The 18,274-nt window shown below is 45.2% G+C and overlaps 4 protein-coding genes across 5 annotated transcripts; 3 read left to right on the forward strand and 1 right to left on the reverse strand.

Moving 5' to 3' along the window:
• Positions 1-111: 111 nt before the first annotated feature.
• LOC142890451 (transcription factor 7-like 1-B) lies at positions 112-2,071 on the forward strand. The gene is made up of 6 exons (XM_076029500.1): positions 112-252; positions 559-749; positions 1,015-1,082; positions 1,173-1,256; positions 1,445-1,589; positions 1,703-2,071. Exons 2-6 carry the CDS (start codon positions 561-563, stop codon positions 1,982-1,984), a joined length of 768 nt encoding a protein of 255 aa, XP_075885615.1. The 5' UTR covers positions 112-252; positions 559-560; the 3' UTR covers positions 1,985-2,071.
• A 1,946-nt stretch (positions 2,072-4,017) lies between these two features.
• LOC142890452 (transcription factor 7-like) lies at positions 4,018-6,641 on the forward strand. 2 transcript variants are annotated; one of them, XM_076029502.1, is made up of 4 exons: positions 4,018-4,907; positions 5,846-5,929; positions 6,121-6,265; positions 6,375-6,641. In XM_076029502.1, the coding sequence occupies exons 2-4, from the start codon at positions 5,868-5,870 to the stop codon at positions 6,573-6,575; spliced, it is 408 nt and encodes a 135-aa protein (XP_075885617.1). In that variant the 5' UTR covers positions 4,018-4,907; positions 5,846-5,867; the 3' UTR covers positions 6,576-6,641. The 2 variants fall into 2 exon arrangements, with proteins under 2 accessions (XP_075885617.1, XP_075885616.1); XM_076029501.1 differs by lacking the exon at positions 4,018-4,907 and adding an exon at positions 5,464-5,761.
• A 3,186-nt stretch (positions 6,642-9,827) lies between these two features.
• LOC142889911 (transcription factor 7-like) lies at positions 9,828-11,363 on the forward strand. The gene is made up of 4 exons (XM_076028588.1): positions 9,828-10,335; positions 10,527-10,671; positions 10,785-10,892; positions 11,343-11,363. Exons 1-4 carry the CDS (start codon positions 10,274-10,276, stop codon positions 11,361-11,363), a joined length of 336 nt encoding a protein of 111 aa, XP_075884703.1. The 5' UTR covers positions 9,828-10,273.
• A 632-nt stretch (positions 11,364-11,995) lies between these two features.
• LOC142890455 (betaine--homocysteine S-methyltransferase 1-like) lies at positions 11,996-15,567 on the reverse strand. Its single transcript, XM_076029505.1, has 8 exons — positions 15,410-15,567; positions 14,997-15,129; positions 14,793-14,905; positions 14,410-14,601; positions 13,806-13,953; positions 13,140-13,322; positions 12,575-12,803; positions 11,996-12,480 (listed from the first exon to the last, which is right to left on the reverse strand). Exons 1-8 carry the CDS (start codon positions 15,425-15,427, stop codon positions 12,303-12,305), a joined length of 1,194 nt encoding a protein of 397 aa, XP_075885620.1. The 5' UTR covers positions 15,428-15,567; the 3' UTR covers positions 11,996-12,302.
• Between the last annotated feature and the right edge of the window lie 2,707 nt (positions 15,568-18,274).

The raw sequence follows: 18,274 nt of genomic DNA on the forward strand, positions 1-18,274 counted from the left end.
TGTGCTTATGCATTAATTTGGGCTCATTGTAACCGGAAATAAAAGACTCATCAGAAAAGCTCGTTTTCTACTGTATGTCAATACAAACGCGTTACTTCCTTCCTTTTTTTTGAAACATTCGCCATAACTGACATTTCTTCATACGTCACCATCACCATGGCAACATCCTCCGAACGTTCGATGGGGTATATAAGAAAGTTTCCCAACGGTGGAGGTCGTACTGTTGGAAAGTGTTTGGAACCTCTACAGCAGGTAGGCATCAGTCCTGAACTTCTCACCCCAACTGTTCTACCCTGGAAACACAGCAAAACCTTAACTATACGTGAACATGCTGATTATGCACAAGAACAACTTGCAAGACTTTATCAGACTTAATTATTACTTTTGTTGTTGGATAATTAAAAAAAAAAAAAATACAGTCATCAAATGTCCCAGTGTTGGACAACACTGTAGGTTCCTTCAGTTGTCTGATGCTTTTGTAACAGCTCTCAGATGGGCAGCAGTGATGGTCATGCGTTTATGTGTTCTTTTTCGCCCCCCATGAAAACTTTTCAGCAGAGATGGATGTCAAACAAGAGTTTGAGAGGGTTTTGGAGGGGATGGAGTGGGGCGAGGTGGTGTCCACACTCATTGATGCCATCAATGACCTGTCGACGCCACCTCAGCCTCCACTTCCACTTCCCTCGCTGGATCCCAACCAGCACCTCCAGGTGATGTATCCAGTGGGAGGAATTGGATGGAGTGAAGAGGTGAGAAAGTGTTCTTTTGCCGGAAGGTTTACAGTGAGAACACATCGTGAAGTTCCAAGAGAACCCCATCCCCCCACACCCACATGGCATCTTTTTTGTTCATGGGCGTGTGTGTGAATTGAAGTCCTGGAAATCTACGTGTTTACATTTAAAGTCAGTGTCAAGTTTGGGAATTGATCTAGTCATTGTAAATATAACATTTGCGATTGTCACAACAAGAAGACATGTGAACTGCAGCTCCTCTAATCACCTGTATTGTCTCCAGTTCATCAGTGTGCCGACCTTCGCTCTCCCTCCATTCCAGGAGCAGTTCCTGTACACTGTTGGATATCCGTAAGTCTCAATAATGCAATGAAAACACAACCAGTGAGCTTCTGACGCTAGTTTCACGCACCAAAACATCTGTCTATTTTGTCTGTGTAGAAATGGAGAACCAGTTTACAGGATGGTTCCCAACATGTATGGTGCTGCTGGTCCTGCTCTTCAAAGTGCAGGGAATAACCCAAAGTAAGAACTAAGTTTTACTCCAAATGTACTGAATTCTCATGACCCTTGCCCACAATCACTGGTGTCAATCCATTAAGCACCAGGTGTGATCTCAAATGCTCAAAAAGATTCAGCTTTTTTCTGGATTTAGTTTTGTTTACCGTTGTCGTTTTAACATTCTTTTAATTCTTCTTCATGTTTTGCCACAGAAAAAGAAACCGCACGGTCGACCATCCTTATATCAAAAGGCCCATGAACGCGTTCATGATCTTCAGAGGAGAGCAGCGCGAAAAGGTCATGGAGGACCTGAACATCAGGGACAGCGCTGCAGTCAATGCAGTTCTGGGCAAGATGGTGAGTGAACTGTTTACAGGTTTTGTTTACACATGTTGATTCATTCATAGCTATTATACAACTTAATGCGCCAAGAGTGGACCTGCTGACATGGTGTTGCTGTGTGCCCTCAGTGGTGGTCGCTGTCCAAACAAGAGCAGGCCGTATTTTATGAGAAGGCCAGAGTGGAGAAAGAGCTCCACTCCCAGCAGCACCCAGGCTGGTCGGCCATGTTTAATTACGTATGTACACCACACAGAGTCACAGTGCAACACTACACCACAACTGTGGAAGCAAAGCACCATCTGAGTGCACAAGACATGCTTCTGCCAACTGATCTCAGACCTTTTCTGGTTTCGTGTAGGGTCGAAGTAAAAGGAGCGGCAGATGGACGCCTCCATAACAGTGCCAGGTAGGCCTCATGAAAACCTGATGACAGGAGCACGTTTATGATTCTTCCAGAGAAATGATTAATATGAGAAAGAGATGGAGGACCTTTTTTTTTTTTTTTTTAAGAAAAAGATGAAATAAAATACAATTTCATGTTTACAATTTAAAAAGAAATGCAGTTATAAAGAATTAGCATCACCATCCATCCGACAGGGCAGGCTACCAGGGTGCTAGCACACATCACTCATGTTTGCCTGTTTTTTGTTTCTTTGTGTTTCAGAATCTCCAGTCCTTCCTGTGACTGAGCTCTCCTCTGCACCGTGTACAGTCCTCAGATCCCTGTTTGTCTATATGTTGTATATATTAAATATATGTAAATAAAATTATTTACTATTTTTAACATCATAAGGTTGTGTTGATGTTCTTCGGGGGTCTGACTGAAGTTGAAACACTCACAATTTCTAATGCAGCATAAGTAAACAACTGCTAAGAGATTATACAAGCATTTGATTGCTATCTGTGGTAATAATTTTCGAGATAATTCAAAGGTGAAAGTCAATTTAAAAAGTCGAAATTTCTTTTCTTTTCATTCTGCACACTTTTTTTTAACCACCTGGTGGCGCCCCATCCTTTAAGAACATGCCGAGTGTTTTCACTTATTTTTCTCTTGCAATAAGTTCACGCAACTAGAAGTCCTTGGAAAAATACAGGCATTTAAATGATTCAAACTGGAGTGCTAATTTCAAGTGCCGACTACCGGATCTCTCCTGAAACACAGTAAAATTTGTCATTTACAAAAAAAAAATCAGACAGATGTTGGCTTTTAAGGGAGGGTGGAGGAAACTTCAGAGACTCTTCGATCCTCTGAACGGTACCTGGGAGGAAGCTCACTGGCACTGGGCCTTGTCAAACAGAGCCTGCAGCTGCTGCTCGCTGGTGGCCTCCTTCTGCTGCATCAGGTCAGCGTGGCCCCTTGGGGACGCCCCAGGCAGCCAACAATGTACCTCCGCGATGAGGACGTCCACGTCCTTGATGACGAACACACCCAGCTGCTTCTTGATCTGCACTCCCTGTGAGCCAGGAGACAAGGACACACAACCAACTTCATCAGATGGTGCGTGCACGTGTAAGCGCAAAAGAAACACCTTGTATGCATCAGAGACAAGTTCCTGCCTCTGTCTAACCTCTCTTCTCCAGGGCGAAGACGAAGCCTCCGTCCCCGATAACCATCTCGTCTGCATCTAGGCGCACACAAAAAAGGAAAGTAAAGAACAAGCGTTATGATTTTCATGGGGAAAAAAATCTGTGCTGAGACAGAGAATAAAACTGTATGTTTTTCAGGGCTGGTTTGAGCTTAGTCAATACTTTTTGTTTTCCTTCTTGTCTAGTCCAGAGATTCTTTACAGGTTAACAAATAACAGATAGTTATTAGCTACAGGTGCTTTATTGTTGTGTCTCTGTTGCCCCACCAGAGATCTCAGAGCTCTAGTGGCATTTTAAAACATATTGCTATTTTTTTTTCTTTTCGAGAATATCAAAGAAATTAGCAATACCAGTTATTTCTGGTATAAACATGATACATGATGAGCATTTAATTTCATTTAAATTAGGTGTCGACTCACCCTCTGCATGCTTGATTTGACCCTGTCCAGAGCATCTTCATAGCCCCTTCTGCCTCAGCTCACTCAGGCTCTGATAGTCCTCAACCGTGTTGCACCTGCAATAGTATCTTCCAGTTGCAGGTGTCCAGGGCATGACACAGGTAGACCTGGAGCAGGTAGCACAGCACGTCCGTCTCCCACTGCGACACCTCAACGGATCCGAGGAGCACCATCCACACGTCCTCCGGGGTGAATGACATCTCATCCATCCAGTTAAATCAGCAAAGTCAGATTTAGTTGCGAACAGTCTCTTTTTGGCTGGGACGTCCCAGATTTGGGTCAAAAGAGGGGCGTCCCGCAGGGAGTGTCACTTGTCCCGGGTAAAGGACAGAAGCATAAATAAAAAAGAAGAGAGAAAAAAAGAAAAAGAAAAGGTGTGTGTGTGTGCGTGGGCATGTATGACAGGGTGCATTGTGTCTCTCTGCCAGTCTGTGTTGGAGTCAAGCCCCAGCATCCAATTGCAAGGTCCATCCATTCATTTCAATGTAGTTGCTCACCCAGCACATAAGGTTTCGGTTTCAGCCATAGAACTGCCTGTCATGCCTCTGTAGCTCCCGTAATGCATTAGGACGCATCAGCAAATCAGGACAAGCCGAGACACAGCACGTACGACGCAGTAACGCTGTCTGGCGAGATTCTCAACTTTATAAAAAAAAATAAAAAAATAAAAACTGAACCACGCTTAAGTTCGCAGTCGTCCTGTCAGCAGTTTTACAGGCGTTTCTATTTGTATTGGAAAAAATGTGGACAATGCTTCTTGGGCCTATGTTGTGTTGGCTGCAGTACCTCAACTGGACACTGGAGAAGAATCGCCGTGCCGTCATATTGCCAGTCCGGTTCCCAGTTGTAAAATCATTCTTGGTTGGAACCATGTCTGAAAAGGGCGCTAAGACCTCCTCGACCAAAAGGGCCTGGTAAGCACCTGCGCAGTCGCTATAGGAGGGTGGGGCTTCGACAGAAAGTTCACTCATCGGTAAATCACACAATGAGCGCAAGTTTCGAGACGTGGCGACAGTGAGTACGGCTTTGTCGAGGCCACAGTAAAACGTTTTCTCCGACATTAACACTGTTTCGCATTTGTTTCGGCTGTGTTGTAGAACAGCATGAACATGTTTTTCAGCGACTGTGGCGCACCGACGCCTCTTTCACGCTGCCCTCTGCTGGTGAAAACCATGAACTGCTTGACAGGCGCTCACTCAGTTCGACACGATCGCTACTAGAAGCTGTGAGGTCGGACTAGTTTAGTCAGGCCATGCTCATTTTTTAGCATCACTTTTACACCCGTCCTGTAAGTCTCAAAGACGCAATGAGAACACAACCAGTGAGCTTCTGACGCTAGTTTCACGCATCAAAACATCTGTCTATTTTGTCTGTGTGGAAACGGAGAACCAGTTTACAGGATGGTTCCCAATATCTACAGTGCTGCTGGTCCTGCTCCTCAAAGTGCAGTGATGAACGCAAAGTAAGAACTAAGTTTTGCTCCAAATGTACTTAATTCTCACGACGCTTGCCCACAATCCATCCAGCGCCAGGTGTGCTGTTAGATGCTCAAAGATTCTGCTTTTTTTCCAGATTCAGTTTTGTTCACTGTCGTTGTTTTAACATTCTTTTAATTCTTTATGTTTTGCCACAGAAAAAGAAACCGCACGGTCAAGCATCCTTATATCAAAAGGCCCATGAACGCGTTCATGATCTTCAGAGGAGAGCAGCGCAAAAAGGTCATGGAGGACCTGAAAATGAGGGACAGCGCTGCTGTAAATGCAGTTTTGGGCAAGATGTTGAGTGAACTGTTTACAGGTTTTGTTTACACGTGTTGATTCATTCATAGCCATGATACAACTTAATACCCCAAGAGTGGACCTGCTGACATGGTGTTGCTGTGTGCCCTCAGTGGAGGTCGCTGTCCAAACAAGAGCAGGCCGTATTTTATGAAAAGGCCAGAGTGGAGAAAGAGCACCACTCCCAGCAGCACCCAGGCTGGTCGGCCACATTGAATTACGTATGTACACCACAGAGTCACAGTGCAACACTACACCACAACTGTGGAAGCAAAGCACCATCAGAGTGTCTTCAATGGCTCAGTGTGCTGACCTTCGCTCTCCCTCCACTCCAGGAGCACCGAATATACCATGTTGGATATCTGTAAGTCTCAATAATGCAATGAAAACACAACCAGCGAGCTTCGAGTTTCTCGCACTAAAACATCTGTATATTGCGTCTGTGTAGAAACGGAGAGCCGGTTTATGGGATGCTTCCCAGTGTTTACGGTGCTGCTGGTCCTGCTCCTCAGAGTGCGGCGATGAACCCAAAGTAAGAACTAAGTTTTGCTCCAAATGTACTCAATTCTCATGACCCTTGCCCACAATGAATGGTGTCAATCCATCCAGCACCAGGAGTGCTGTCAAATGCTCAAAAAGATTCAGCGTTTTTCTGGATTTAGTTTTGTTTACCGTTGTTGTTTTCGCATTCTTTTAATTCTTCTTTTTTATGTTTTGCCGCAGAAAACGAAACCGCACGACCGACCTCCCTTACATCAAAAGGCCCATGAACGCGTTCATGATCTTCAGAGGAGAGCAGCGCAAAAAGGTCATGCAGGACCTGAACATCAGGGACAGCGCTGCAGTCAATGCAGTTCTGGGCAAGATGGTGAGTGAACTGTTTACAGATTGGAGATGTGTTGATTCATTCATAGCTATTATACAACTTAATGCACCAAGAGTGGACCTGCTGACATGGTGTTGCTGTGTGCTCTCAGTGGAGGTCGCTGTCAAAGGAGGAGCAGGATGGATATTATGAAAAGGCCAGAGTGGAGAAAGAGCTCCACTCCCAGCAGCACCCAGGCTGGTCGGCCACTTATAATTACGTATGTACACCACACAGAGTCACAGTGCAACACTACACCACAACTGTGGAAGCAAAGCACCATCAGAGTGTCTTCAATGGCTCAGTGTGCTGACCTTCGCTCTCCCTCCACTCCAGGAGCACCGAATATACCATGTTGGATATCTGTAAGTCTCAATAATGCAATGAAAACACAACCAGTGAGCTTCTGATGCTAGTTTCTCGCACTAAAACATCTGTATATTGCATCTGTGTAGAAATGGAGAGCCGGTTTATAGGATGCTTCCCAGTGTTTACGGTGCTGCTGGTTACAATTGAAAAGAAATGCTGTTCTCAAGAATTAACATCACCATCCATCCGACAGTGCAGGCTACCAGGGTGCTAGCACACATCACTCATGTTTGCATGTTTTGTTTCTTTGTGTTTCAGAATCTCCAGTTCTTCAACTGACGGAGCTCTCCTCTGCACTGTGTACAGTCCTCAGATCCCTGTTTGTCTATATGTTGTATATATTAGATTTTGTAGTGTATATTTTAAAGACATGTGTAAATAAGCAAAGCACCATCAGAGTGTCTTCAATGGCTCAGTGTGCTGACCTTCGCTCTCCCCCCATTCCAGGAGCAGTTCCAGTATCCTGTTGGATAGCTAGCAGCAGCCACTAGTCTTTTTTTTTTTATATTTAAAGTTTAAGTAATTTGCAGTGCACTTTTGTAATAAAGAGAAAAGTTCATATTTTATATATCTTTGTTGGTGTCAGATTATTTACAATTATTAATAGGCCTGGGCTTTCAGGGACATCTGGTGGTCCTTGGACCTCACTTTGAGAACCACTAATCTATTTTTTCGGTATTTATCTCAAATGTCCCGGAAATTGTGCGTTTATGTTTGCAAAAACCTATTTTTTGGGGCGTGCATCGGTAAGGTGGGGCCCCAGGGATTTCTTGCTTGGAGCCCAGAAACGTCTCTGCCCATCCCCCCAAAAAAGGTCCTTCATGTAAATCAGACCCTGTGTCTCAATAGTGTTTAAATTGAATTAAAAATAAATAAATAAAAAAAACTAGTGCTACGGCGATTGGCCATGTCTGACTTCAGAGCTCCAGCAGCTGTTAACTTCAATCGTGAAAAGAACGACAAACAGTGAAAGTGGCTGGAACATGGTGAAGGGAGTGTTCATACAGGGCTTACTGTTACTGAGTAGGGGAGTATGATCTACCTGAGCTGGGCGCCCAGGCGTGGTTCAGGTAAAGTTCATGTTAGAGAGACGGAGGCTGCTGCTGCTGCTGCTGTCCCCGTCCTCTGGCTTGACATCATCCGGAGAAAGCAAGACGTCCACCGGGTCCAGAAGCTCCTTGTCCAACACTTTCGGCGAGCCAGGAGCCAAACGTGTGACTAACACATTCAAATGTGTGGGAATCGCTAACGCCTTTGTTGGGGCCTTTCTTTCCGAAAGAAAAACAAAAACAAAACTGTCTTAAGCTAACGGCTAATGCTATCTTACGATGGCAAACGTCAAATTCCGAAAAGAAAAAGAAAGAAAAAGACATGTACATGCTTATAGAGCTGAATTAAAATACAAGGCGAATAGCTTAATGATCTGAAAGACATATTATATAACTTTGTTAGGTTGGAATGCGAGCGACTGAAAAGGCAGTCAACGTCAAAGTCCCTCAAGTTTGCGGCCGAAACTTTTTCCTTAACAAACCTTAATGCTCAGTGGTCAGTAGGTGTAACTGCAGGTAATGTCCCCCTGAATCCAAGATGGATAACCGATAGAGATTGACCACTGCTGTCAATCTTTATGTCCCAGAACTACCCGAGAGGTGAAATAGTAATAATCATGATAGTAGAAGTTGTTTTAAAATTATAATATGAATAAACTTTAAAAGAAAAAAAAGAAGTTAATTACGTGATGATGTGCTCATGTTCTTCGAGAAGGTTACTTACAATTTGTAATGCACCTTAAAAAAAAAACAAAAAAACAAAAAAAACAACGAAGGTTATACAAATATATTTTTGAAATCTTTGGTTCTCATTTTCTAGATAATTCAAAGGTACAAGTAAATTAAAAGACTATTCATTTCGAAATGCAATATTTTTTAAAACCACCTGGTGGCGCCCCATTATTTTAAGAACCTGCAAGTAAAGCTCAAAAGAGGTTTATGGGTTCCCGTGAAGAAAACTGGTGTGACAGCTCATGACGAATACAATGATTTATTAAACTTTGCAGAAAGGTCTCACTGAATTTTTATCTAACTTATAAATACAATTTGCACCTGAGGTATTCAGATGGAGAATGTTGCCACCGTTACCAGGAGGAGGAGACCATAAAAAGTATATTGGAAAAGTCACTACGGAAAATCAACTTCATTACCCATAATCCCCACAAATGCACAAATCTTAAAAAACCTAGCGCAGTCACGTACACCTAGCATAACATGCTAATGTTGCCCCCTCTAGCTGCCCGCGTGCAACGGAACGTTCACCTCAACGTACCTTGAACGTATGTCAAAATTTGACAATTATTTAAGTGTGCTTATGTATTAATTTGGGCTCATTGTGACCGGAAATAAAAGACGCATCGGAAAATTTAATTTTCTACGCAATACCCATAAAACGCGTTACTTTTTTGACAAAACGTGCGCCGATGAACCCAAACCGCCATAACTGACATTCCTTCATACGTCACCATCACCATGGCAACATCCTCCGAACGTTCGAGGGGGTATATAAGAAAGATTCCGAACATTCGAGGCCGTAGTGGACAGTTTGTGGAGCGTCAAAAGCAGGTAAAATCACCCCCAACTGTTCTACCCAGGAAACACAGTAAAAACCTTTCATAACTATACGCGAATATGCTGTTTATGCACATACACAACGTGTAAGACTTTATTAGACGTAATTTACTTTAGTTGTTGGATTAAAAAAATAAATACAGTCATCATATATCCCAGTGTTGGACAACACTGTAGGTTCCTTCAGTTATCTGATGCTTTTGTAACAGCTCTCAGATGGACAGCAGTGATGGTCATGCGTTGATGTGTGCTTTTTCGCCCCCCTCCCTGAATAATTTCAGCAGATATGGACATCAGGCAAGAGTTTGAGAGGGTTTTGGAGGGGATGGAGTGGGGCGAGGTGGTGTCCACACTCATTGATGCCATCAATGACCTGTCGACGCCACCTCAGCCTCCACTTCCACTTCCCTCGCTGGACCACAACCAGCACCTCCAGGTGACGTATCCAGTGGGAGGAATTGGATGGAGTGAAGAGGTGAGAAAGTGTTCTTTGGCCGGAAGGTTTACAGTGAGGTTTACATCATGAAGTTCCAAGAGAACCCCATCCCCCCCACACCCTGATGGCGTCTTTTTTAGTTTTTATTGGTGTGTGATTTGCAATCCTAGAAATCTATGTGTTTACATTTGAAGTCAGTGTCAAGTTTGGGAATTGATCTAATATCAAATATAGCATTTGTTACTGTCACAACAAGAAGACATACATTTAAACCAAGTGGGAGTTTGTCAGTTTGGTGAGATTTAGTAGCTTTGTCCTGCAGAAAGTGAAAGTAGATGGTGATAGAGAGTGGACCCGTGTGAACTGCAGCTCCTCTAATCACCTGTCCATCTGTATTGTCTCCAGTTCATCAGTGTGCCGAGAGTTGCTCTCCCTCCACTCCAGGAGCACCGAATATACCATGTTGGATATCTGTAAGTCTCAATAATGCAATGAAAACACAACCAGCGAGCTTCTGAAGCTAGTTTCACGCACTAAAACATCTGTGTATTGCGTCTGTGTAGAAACGGAGAGCCGGTTTATGGGATGCTTCCCAGTGTTTACGGTGCTGCTGGTCCTGCTCCTCAGAGTGCGGCGATGAACCCAAAGTAAGAACTAAGTTTTGCTCCAAATGTACTCAATTCTCATGACCCTTGCCCACAATGAATGGTGTCAATCCATCCAGCACCAGGAGTGCTGTCAAATGCTCAAAAAGATTCAGCTTTTTTCTGGATTTAGTTTTGTTTACCGTTGTTGTTTTAACATTCTTTTAATTCTTCTTTTTTATGTTGTGCCACAGAAAACGAAACCGCACGACCGACCTCCCTTACATCAAAAGGCCCATGAACGCGTTCATGATCTTCAGAGGAGAGCAGCGCAAAAAGGTCATTGAGGACCTGAACATCAGGGACAGCGCTGCAGTCAATGCAGTTCTGGGCAAGATGGTGAGTGAACTGTTTACAGGTTTTGTTTACACGTGTTGATTCATTCATAGCTATTATACAACTTAATGCGCCAAGAGTGGACCTGCTGACATGGTGTTGCTGTGTGCTCTCAGTGGAGGTCGCTGTCAAAGGAGGAGCAGGCCGTATTTTATGAGAAGGCCAGAGTGGAGAAAGAGCTCCACTCCCAGCAGCACCCAGGCTGGTCGGCCACTTATAATTACGTATGTACACCACACAGAGTCACAGTGCAACACCACACCACAACTGTGGAAGCAAAGCACCATCGGAGTGCACAAGACATGCTTCTGCCTACTGATCTCAGACCTTTTCTGGTTTCGTGTAGGGTCGAACTAAAAGAATGAAGAGGAGTGGCACATGGACGCCTCCATCATAGTGCCAGGTAGGCCTCATGAAAACCTGATGATGGGAACACAACGTTTATGATTCTTCCAGAGAAATGATTAGTACGAGAAAGAGATGGAGGACCTTTTTTAAGAAAAAGATGAAATAAAATACAATTTCTTTTTGTGGAAATATTGGTCTCACATGTTTACAATTGAAAAGAAATGCTGTTCTCAAGAATTAGCATCACCATCCATCCGACAGTGCAGGCTACCAGGGTGCTAGCACACATCACTCATGTTTGCATGTTTTGTTTCTTTGTGTTTCAGAAACTCCAGTTCTTCAACTGACGGAGCTCTCCTCGGCACCATGTACAGTCCTCAGATCCCCGTTTGTCTATATGTTGTATATATTAGATTTCTTTTGTGTATATTTTAAAAACATGTAAATAAACTTTTTTACTATTTTTAACATCATGAGTTTGTGTTGATGTTCTTCGGGGGTCAGATTGAAGTCTAAACATTTAATATTTAATGCAGCATAAATTAAAAGCTGCCAAGAGATGATACAAATATTTTATTGATACCTCTGGTAATAATTTTCTAGATAATTTCATAACTGAAAGTAAGTTTTAAAAGAAAAACAAAAATCATTTCTTTTCTTTCTGCAGTATTTTTTGAACCACCTGGTGGCGCCCCATCCTTTAAGAATGTGCAACTGAAGCTCAATGAAGGTTATGGGACCCCTACAAAAAAAACCAAAAACGACTGACAGCTCATGAGGAAAAAAAAATAATGAATCCAACTTCGCAGAGAGGTCTCGTGATTGAATTCTTCTCTAGTAGTGCAATAATCAAGGCTACCAATTATGTCCTGTTGCCATTTCTTTTTAAAGTAGCATGTATTGGAAGCCCACAAGACTTTCACATAATCATATTTTACTTTTTAACTCTTTGGTGCAAAATAAATAAAAACTCATGTGCTGATCTTGTTCACTTGGAAAATATTTATTTCTGCTCATCTTTTGCAAGACAAGTTTCCGGACTTGAGTGTTTTCACAGCTCATCTTCCTCTCGCAGCAAATCCACGCGACTAGAAGTCCTTGGACAAATACAGACATTTAAATCATTTAAACTGGAGTGCTGATTTTGAGTGCCCGCTACCGGATCTCCCCTGAAACACAGTAAAATTGCTCTAATCAAAACAAATCAGGCAGGTGTTGGCTTTTAGGGGAGGGTGGAGGAAACTTCAGAGACTCTTCCGTCCTCTGAACGGTGCCTGGGAGGAAGCTCACTGGCCCTGGGCCTTGTCAAACAGAGCCTGCAGCTGCTCCTTGCTGGTGGCCTCCTTCTGCTGCATCAGGTCAGCGTGGCCCTTGGTGACGCCCCAGCCATCGGGTTTGGACAATGAGGGGCAGAGGGGACGGCCAGAAGCGGGCTTCAGCTTCTCCCAGTAATCGCGGCGAGCCCTGCAGACGCAAGTCGGCTTCATTTAAAACCGAAAAACGGAGATGAACCTGAAGGCGTGTTCCACGAAAGTGGATGAAGGCGAGGAGTCTCTACCTGGCTCTGACCCAAGGCTTGGTGTGCATCTCCAGGCCAGCACCCCAAATGCCGTGCTTCTCGGAGCCAGCAGGCAGGATGCCCCTCTCCTCCTTCAGCTCCTCGGACAGGGCGCGGATGTGGTAGGGCTCGAACCCGCAGCAGCCGCCGATGTAGCGGATGCCAGCGTCGTAAGCGTCACGGGCATATTTGTGCATGTCCCATCGGGTCAGGATCCTGGGCTCAAGACCTGCGGGAGACAAGGCGGCTTTTACACGAGCGCACTCACAGAGACCTCAATTTCCTGGTCTTGCCCAATGATGCAAAAGAAAAAAAAAAGTATGGTCAAGAACTAAGGTCAGCGAGCTTGTCAGCATGCTGAAGCTACAATAAGCCACATCAGTATTTTAAAAACTGACTGTGTGCTTCCCCAAATAGGACACAGCAATCAGAAACCAATGCAAACATCTAATTTTGTTTGGCGTGTGCAGGACAATATGGTCGGAAGGAGGAGAAGGGCCACACAAACGCAGTCATTCATGTCAACAAAAGCACGAGGGTCATCCTGCCACACGCGCACACTCACTGAAGGGGAACTCTGGCAGGTCGATGAAACCCTGGCAGCCGCAGTCTGGGGTGTGATAGGCCAGCGGCTGGCACATGTAGTGAGCCTTCAGGCCGGCCTTCTCCACGCCTTCCTTCATCATCTTCACAGTCTTCACGCAGGTGTCCGGGTCGAAGTGGCAGTTGATGCCCACGATCTGAGCTCCTGCAGACGGGAAGCACGTCAACTGAAGTCGTAGTCGAAATACCACCATTGTGCATCCAAATTTTAGCCCCCCGCCCGGGGCTGCTTTACACAAGTTTAGAGCATCCTACAATGTTAGCAGATTAAATGAGTAACTCGCAACCGAGTGAGCAAGGTTCATAATTTACCCATGATTCTTAAACCAGGGCATCAGTTAAAGATAAACCAGTTCATTTAATAACAGTCAAGCGCCACAAAATCTAAATGGCCAATTAAAAAAAAAAAAAAAAAAAAAAAAAACTTCAATTGCTTTCACACAGAAAGTTCAGATGTGGTTCATGTGCAAAACTACAATGGGCTAGGCCAGTCTGGATTCCCAACACGGGTTCCAGGCATCACGTAGGCTTTAAACGCTACGTGGAAACTGGAACTCGGGTCGGAACTCATCAGCTTCGCCGACGCCACGTGAGGAAACTCATGCGTGGTGGCACAAACTGGTCGTACCGGCTTTAACCAGTCTGACTGCGCAGTCTCCAGGGCTGACTCCGTTCAGGTCTCCCTCGGGGCCAATGCACAGAGTCGCAGCCACGGGCTTCCCAGTGGTCTTCAGCACCTCCACAGCCCACTCGGCCTCCTCCACGTGCTCAAAGTACTGGTGGTGGGGGGGGGACAAAAAAGAAGCCCAGTCTGAAATGATTGCTTCTTTAAGCAGCATAGAATGGAGATAACGCAGTTGAGAAACCGTTGCATCAGCAAGATATCCATGCATCACACTCCAAACATTTAGAGCTGACATTGTTTTAACACGTTTTTTTTTTTTTTTACAAGCTGTAGAACATGTTGCATCATGGGAAATCTCTATCCTTTAACCCCTTCACTGAAACCCCTACTTTGCAAGGCAATTTCCCGTGGCCCCACGTTGGGGGTGGGGGAGATACAAAAAAAAAAAAAAAACTACCAGCACCGCATCATGACTGACCCCGAAAGCCTCATGTGCCTCAAGTTCTTACTCGGAGGTGGTGGGAGGAGTTCGGTTGATTGTGATTACAGACCGAGGCCTTGTGGGCCTCACCGTGTCCAATTTTTTTCTTGCTGCAGGACAGCGTACCTCCGCGATGAGGAAGTCCACGTTCTTCTTGACGAACACATCCAGCTGCTTCTTGAAGATGGACTTGACGTCGGCGTCGCTCTTGCAGCTCAGGTAGGACGGGGTCTGAGAGACCCCCCCGGCCACCAGGGCGTCGCCCTCGTCAGCCACCTCCCGGGCCAGGTCGCAGGCTGCCTCGTTGATCTGCGCTCCCTGTGGGCCAGGAGACCAGGACACACAACCATCTTTATTTCCCGGTTGATAAGTGCAAGAGCAAACAGCAGCACCGACAACAACAAAACAAAACAAACAAACAAAGCCTTGTATTCATCAGGGACAAGTTCTAGGTTCATCCGAGGACCCTGCCACTCCCTGACCGTGCAACAGCTGCGGCCTTCACTCACCGTGAAGCGCTGAGTGTTGCCCCTGTTCTCCAGCTTGTCGTCGCTGGCGTAGAAAGTGAACGTCTGCATGACGTTGGCGCCCGCCCTCAGGAACTCGCGGTGCAGCTGGCGCACTGCAACGCAAGGCGCACGGCGGTAGTATTGCGCACAAAAACTGTGGGTGTTCATTTTGTTGCAAGGCGGCTTGCACTCCGAGTTACCTACCGGCTTCGGGGTGCTCGGCGGCGGCCTCGGGCGTCCACGGCCCTGCTTGGACGTAGCCTCTCTTCTCCAGGGCGAAGACGAAGCCTCCGTCCCCGATAACGATCTCGCCTGCATCCAGGCGCTCCAAAATGGTCTGCGTGCACACACAAACACACACACGCACACACAAAAAAAAGCAAAGTGAAGTGCGAGCTTTTTGAGTTTCTTGGGGGAAGGAAACGGAGGGGGTGCATTGTTGGATTGTCAGCCTGGAGCGCACCCCTGGAGGGGGTGAGTGCGAGCATTTGATTGCAGGTCTGAGGCACGAAGTTGAAGTTGAAGTTGAACAAACAAAGCCGGATGCGCAACAGGCGAGCGTGCACGCGACACATCCGCCTCCTCGCTGCGTTGCTGTTTGCTCGACGGTTTCTTACCTTCTTTGCCGGGGCCATGATGAGTGCGAGCAGCGACCGTGCAGACGTTCCTCAGCTACCGCGCGTCCCAGTCAATCGGGAGAGGATTTGTTGCACGCGCACATGCTGCATTTATAATCCAGGGGAGGGTGTGGTGTTCTTGATGTCACTCTGGGCCCGCCTTTCCTCATCATCAGCTCCTCTGTTTTTTTTCCTGCCCTCTTCTTGGAGGGAAGAAAATAAATAAATAAAATCTTTGCAAGTTTGCTCAGGATTTAAATAGTTCAACCAGCAGAGATTTGCAGCTTCTCTTGGTGGAAAACAAGCAGGCAGACATAAAATGGAAAATGTGAACATAACCGAATACAAGGCAGTTAAAAAGAAAACAGATCGTGTTTTTAATATTGCACCTTTTTAAAGACTTTTTGAAAGCATAGTTGTTGGTAAGGTAAAGAATAAAACATTTTCAATTACCTTAAAAAAAAAAACTTTTTTAAAAAGTGCAACTTGCAAGGAACCTTTACATAGGACAGCACAATTGAAAATGTATGGCTTTATCAGCATGCATTTTGTAGGTGAGTGTTTAAAGTTGACTTGATGGTTGAAGGAGAGGACAGCAAGACAAGACGATTTGTAAAAGCTGCCAAGGTGTCTGTGTAAGTAAATGAATGATACATTTTTCTGAGTTATAGTGAAACTCAAGACTCTTGCTGAAAAATGGAGGGAGTTAAATTAAACTAACCTGAACTTTTTTTTTTTTTTTTTTTTTTTTAAATCTTACAGTTATTCTGTTAATTTTTTTTCTCAATGTTCAGAATTTCAAACTTAACTTCTTGCCATGTGAACATTTGGGGATGGCTGCAGCCAATCGTCTACCTCCATTGAACGCTATCCTCTTCATCCTTTCCCCTCAGACCAACTAACTTCCTTTCCTCTTTCACTGCATCCATGCATTTTCACTATACTCTTCCCCCAGTCCTGCCTTCCTGCACCAACTTCATCCTTCTGCCCATGCATTCACCTTCTTTCCTCTGGACGTCTTCAAACCATCTCAGTTTTGCCCTTTCTAGCTTCTATCGCCAAAACATCGAGCATCGCTCTTATGTCCCTCTGAGGACCATCGATCTTGTCGCAGTTGTTGAAGAAGCTGTTGCAGAATATAATTATTCTAAACCTCTCCATTGACTAAATCTCTCTGTTTATACCCGCGCTCCGTGTTGCTCATTGCGTCGTCCGACAACTGACACAAACCTTTCCCAAACAGTCCATCAAATAAAGAGACCCTCGCAGGCCAGAACTAAAGAGAGACCCCGACCCCAGCGCACCAGCTGGGATTGTTCAGCCACAGTTACCACGGCGACGATGAGCGACGCAGCCAAGATCAACTCCCCACAAACAACATTGGTATGTTGGACGATGGGAGTAATGGGGCCATAGGGGGCTGTCCTTAAATAACCAAGGGCAGGTCTTCACGGGAAAAACGACACACAGATTCATTTCCAGCATGTTTGTTTTACAGGATCACGATCAGAACTTTGTCACTTTGTTGCTTAATTATTAAGAAGAAAAATACAGGCCGCCATGGTTATGCGTCACTTTAAAACTTCAGGACACATTTAGAAGTATCTGTATCATAGAGAGAAAACTGTTTGGAAGCATTGTCACCCTCACATGCTGTGATGGCACATATGTATAGTCGTATGTGAACAATAGAATTGACTGGTGGCACCGATTCAATTGTGTGTAAAGAGGACAATGTAAAAAAACGAAAAATTTTAATCAGTTTTGTTGAAAAAGACAATTGTCTTTGTTCTTCAGCCATCTGCTGTTGTCACATGAAATTATTCGGCCATCTTAAACTTGACCTCTTTGGTCTTTAAAAGTGATTTCCGACCTCATTGCGATGACACCACCAAGTTCGGCGTAGGTGCAGCTTGAGTGCAGCAACCCAAAGAAAATGATCAAATACAGAAAACCCACCAAACACATGAAACGAACAAAGACTTTGCAATGCCCTGGACAAACACAAGACCTGACAGTGGAAGGAGACGAAGGCAACGACGGAATCGTCTTTGAGAGCACGAGTAGCAATTTGCCTCATTTGAAAATGAAGGGTTGCTGCTAAAGCTAGCCGGAGTCACTCAGGAGAATATTGACTGCATATGGTCTATCAGGAAATGTGAGTGTTGACCTGTTGGTGGCAGTAGAGAGAAGACTATCCCCTAAGGCCAGGAGGATTTAACCCCTGGCCCCTGGGACCATACATGTTATCTGATAACGTCCATCCATCTTCTATACCTGCTTTCTCCTACATTCGAGGCCACAGGGCTTTGCTGGGGCCTCTTCCCAGCTGTCTGTGGGCAAAGACAGGGTTTCACCCAGTAGAAAGCCTGATGATAACGTTTGCAAGTAAGATGCATGTTGTGAACCTATAGTGCCACACTCGGTGTTTACATCAAAAACAGGGTAACTGTGAGGTTTAAACAGCACTGCACGGTGAGGCCCCTCACTCTGTATTGTGGCGGTGCTGAATAACTTTCTTTATCCCCACCCCACCCACCCACCTTTGACAGCCGACACTCAGTCCTGCGCCCACCCTGGAGTTGATCTTCTAATGTGTGAAGGTCCCCACCCCCGGCCCCGACACCACCAAACTGTCCTGCACTCGACTTCTAGCCCGTCATAGTGCTTTTATATGTCCATCCTCTGAGATGAGACAAGTCCAGTTCAGACCTGACGCAGCCTTTTTCCGCGAGGGTTGGGGGTTGTGTTGCAATAAATGGCTCAAAGAGCTCACACAGATAAATGTCCCCGCGCCGCTCGGACTGGATGGAACAGGCTGAGCCTTTCGCCCACTGTTTATTTATTAGTTACGTGATGGGCCCG

Source organism: Nelusetta ayraudi, unplaced genomic scaffold, assembly GCF_046127955.1.
Source record: "Nelusetta ayraudi isolate G7.1 ecotype Tasmania unplaced genomic scaffold, CSIRO-AGI_Nayr_v1 ptg000026l, whole genome shotgun sequence".
NCBI lineage: Eukaryota > Metazoa > Chordata > Actinopteri > Tetraodontiformes > Monacanthidae > Nelusetta > Nelusetta ayraudi.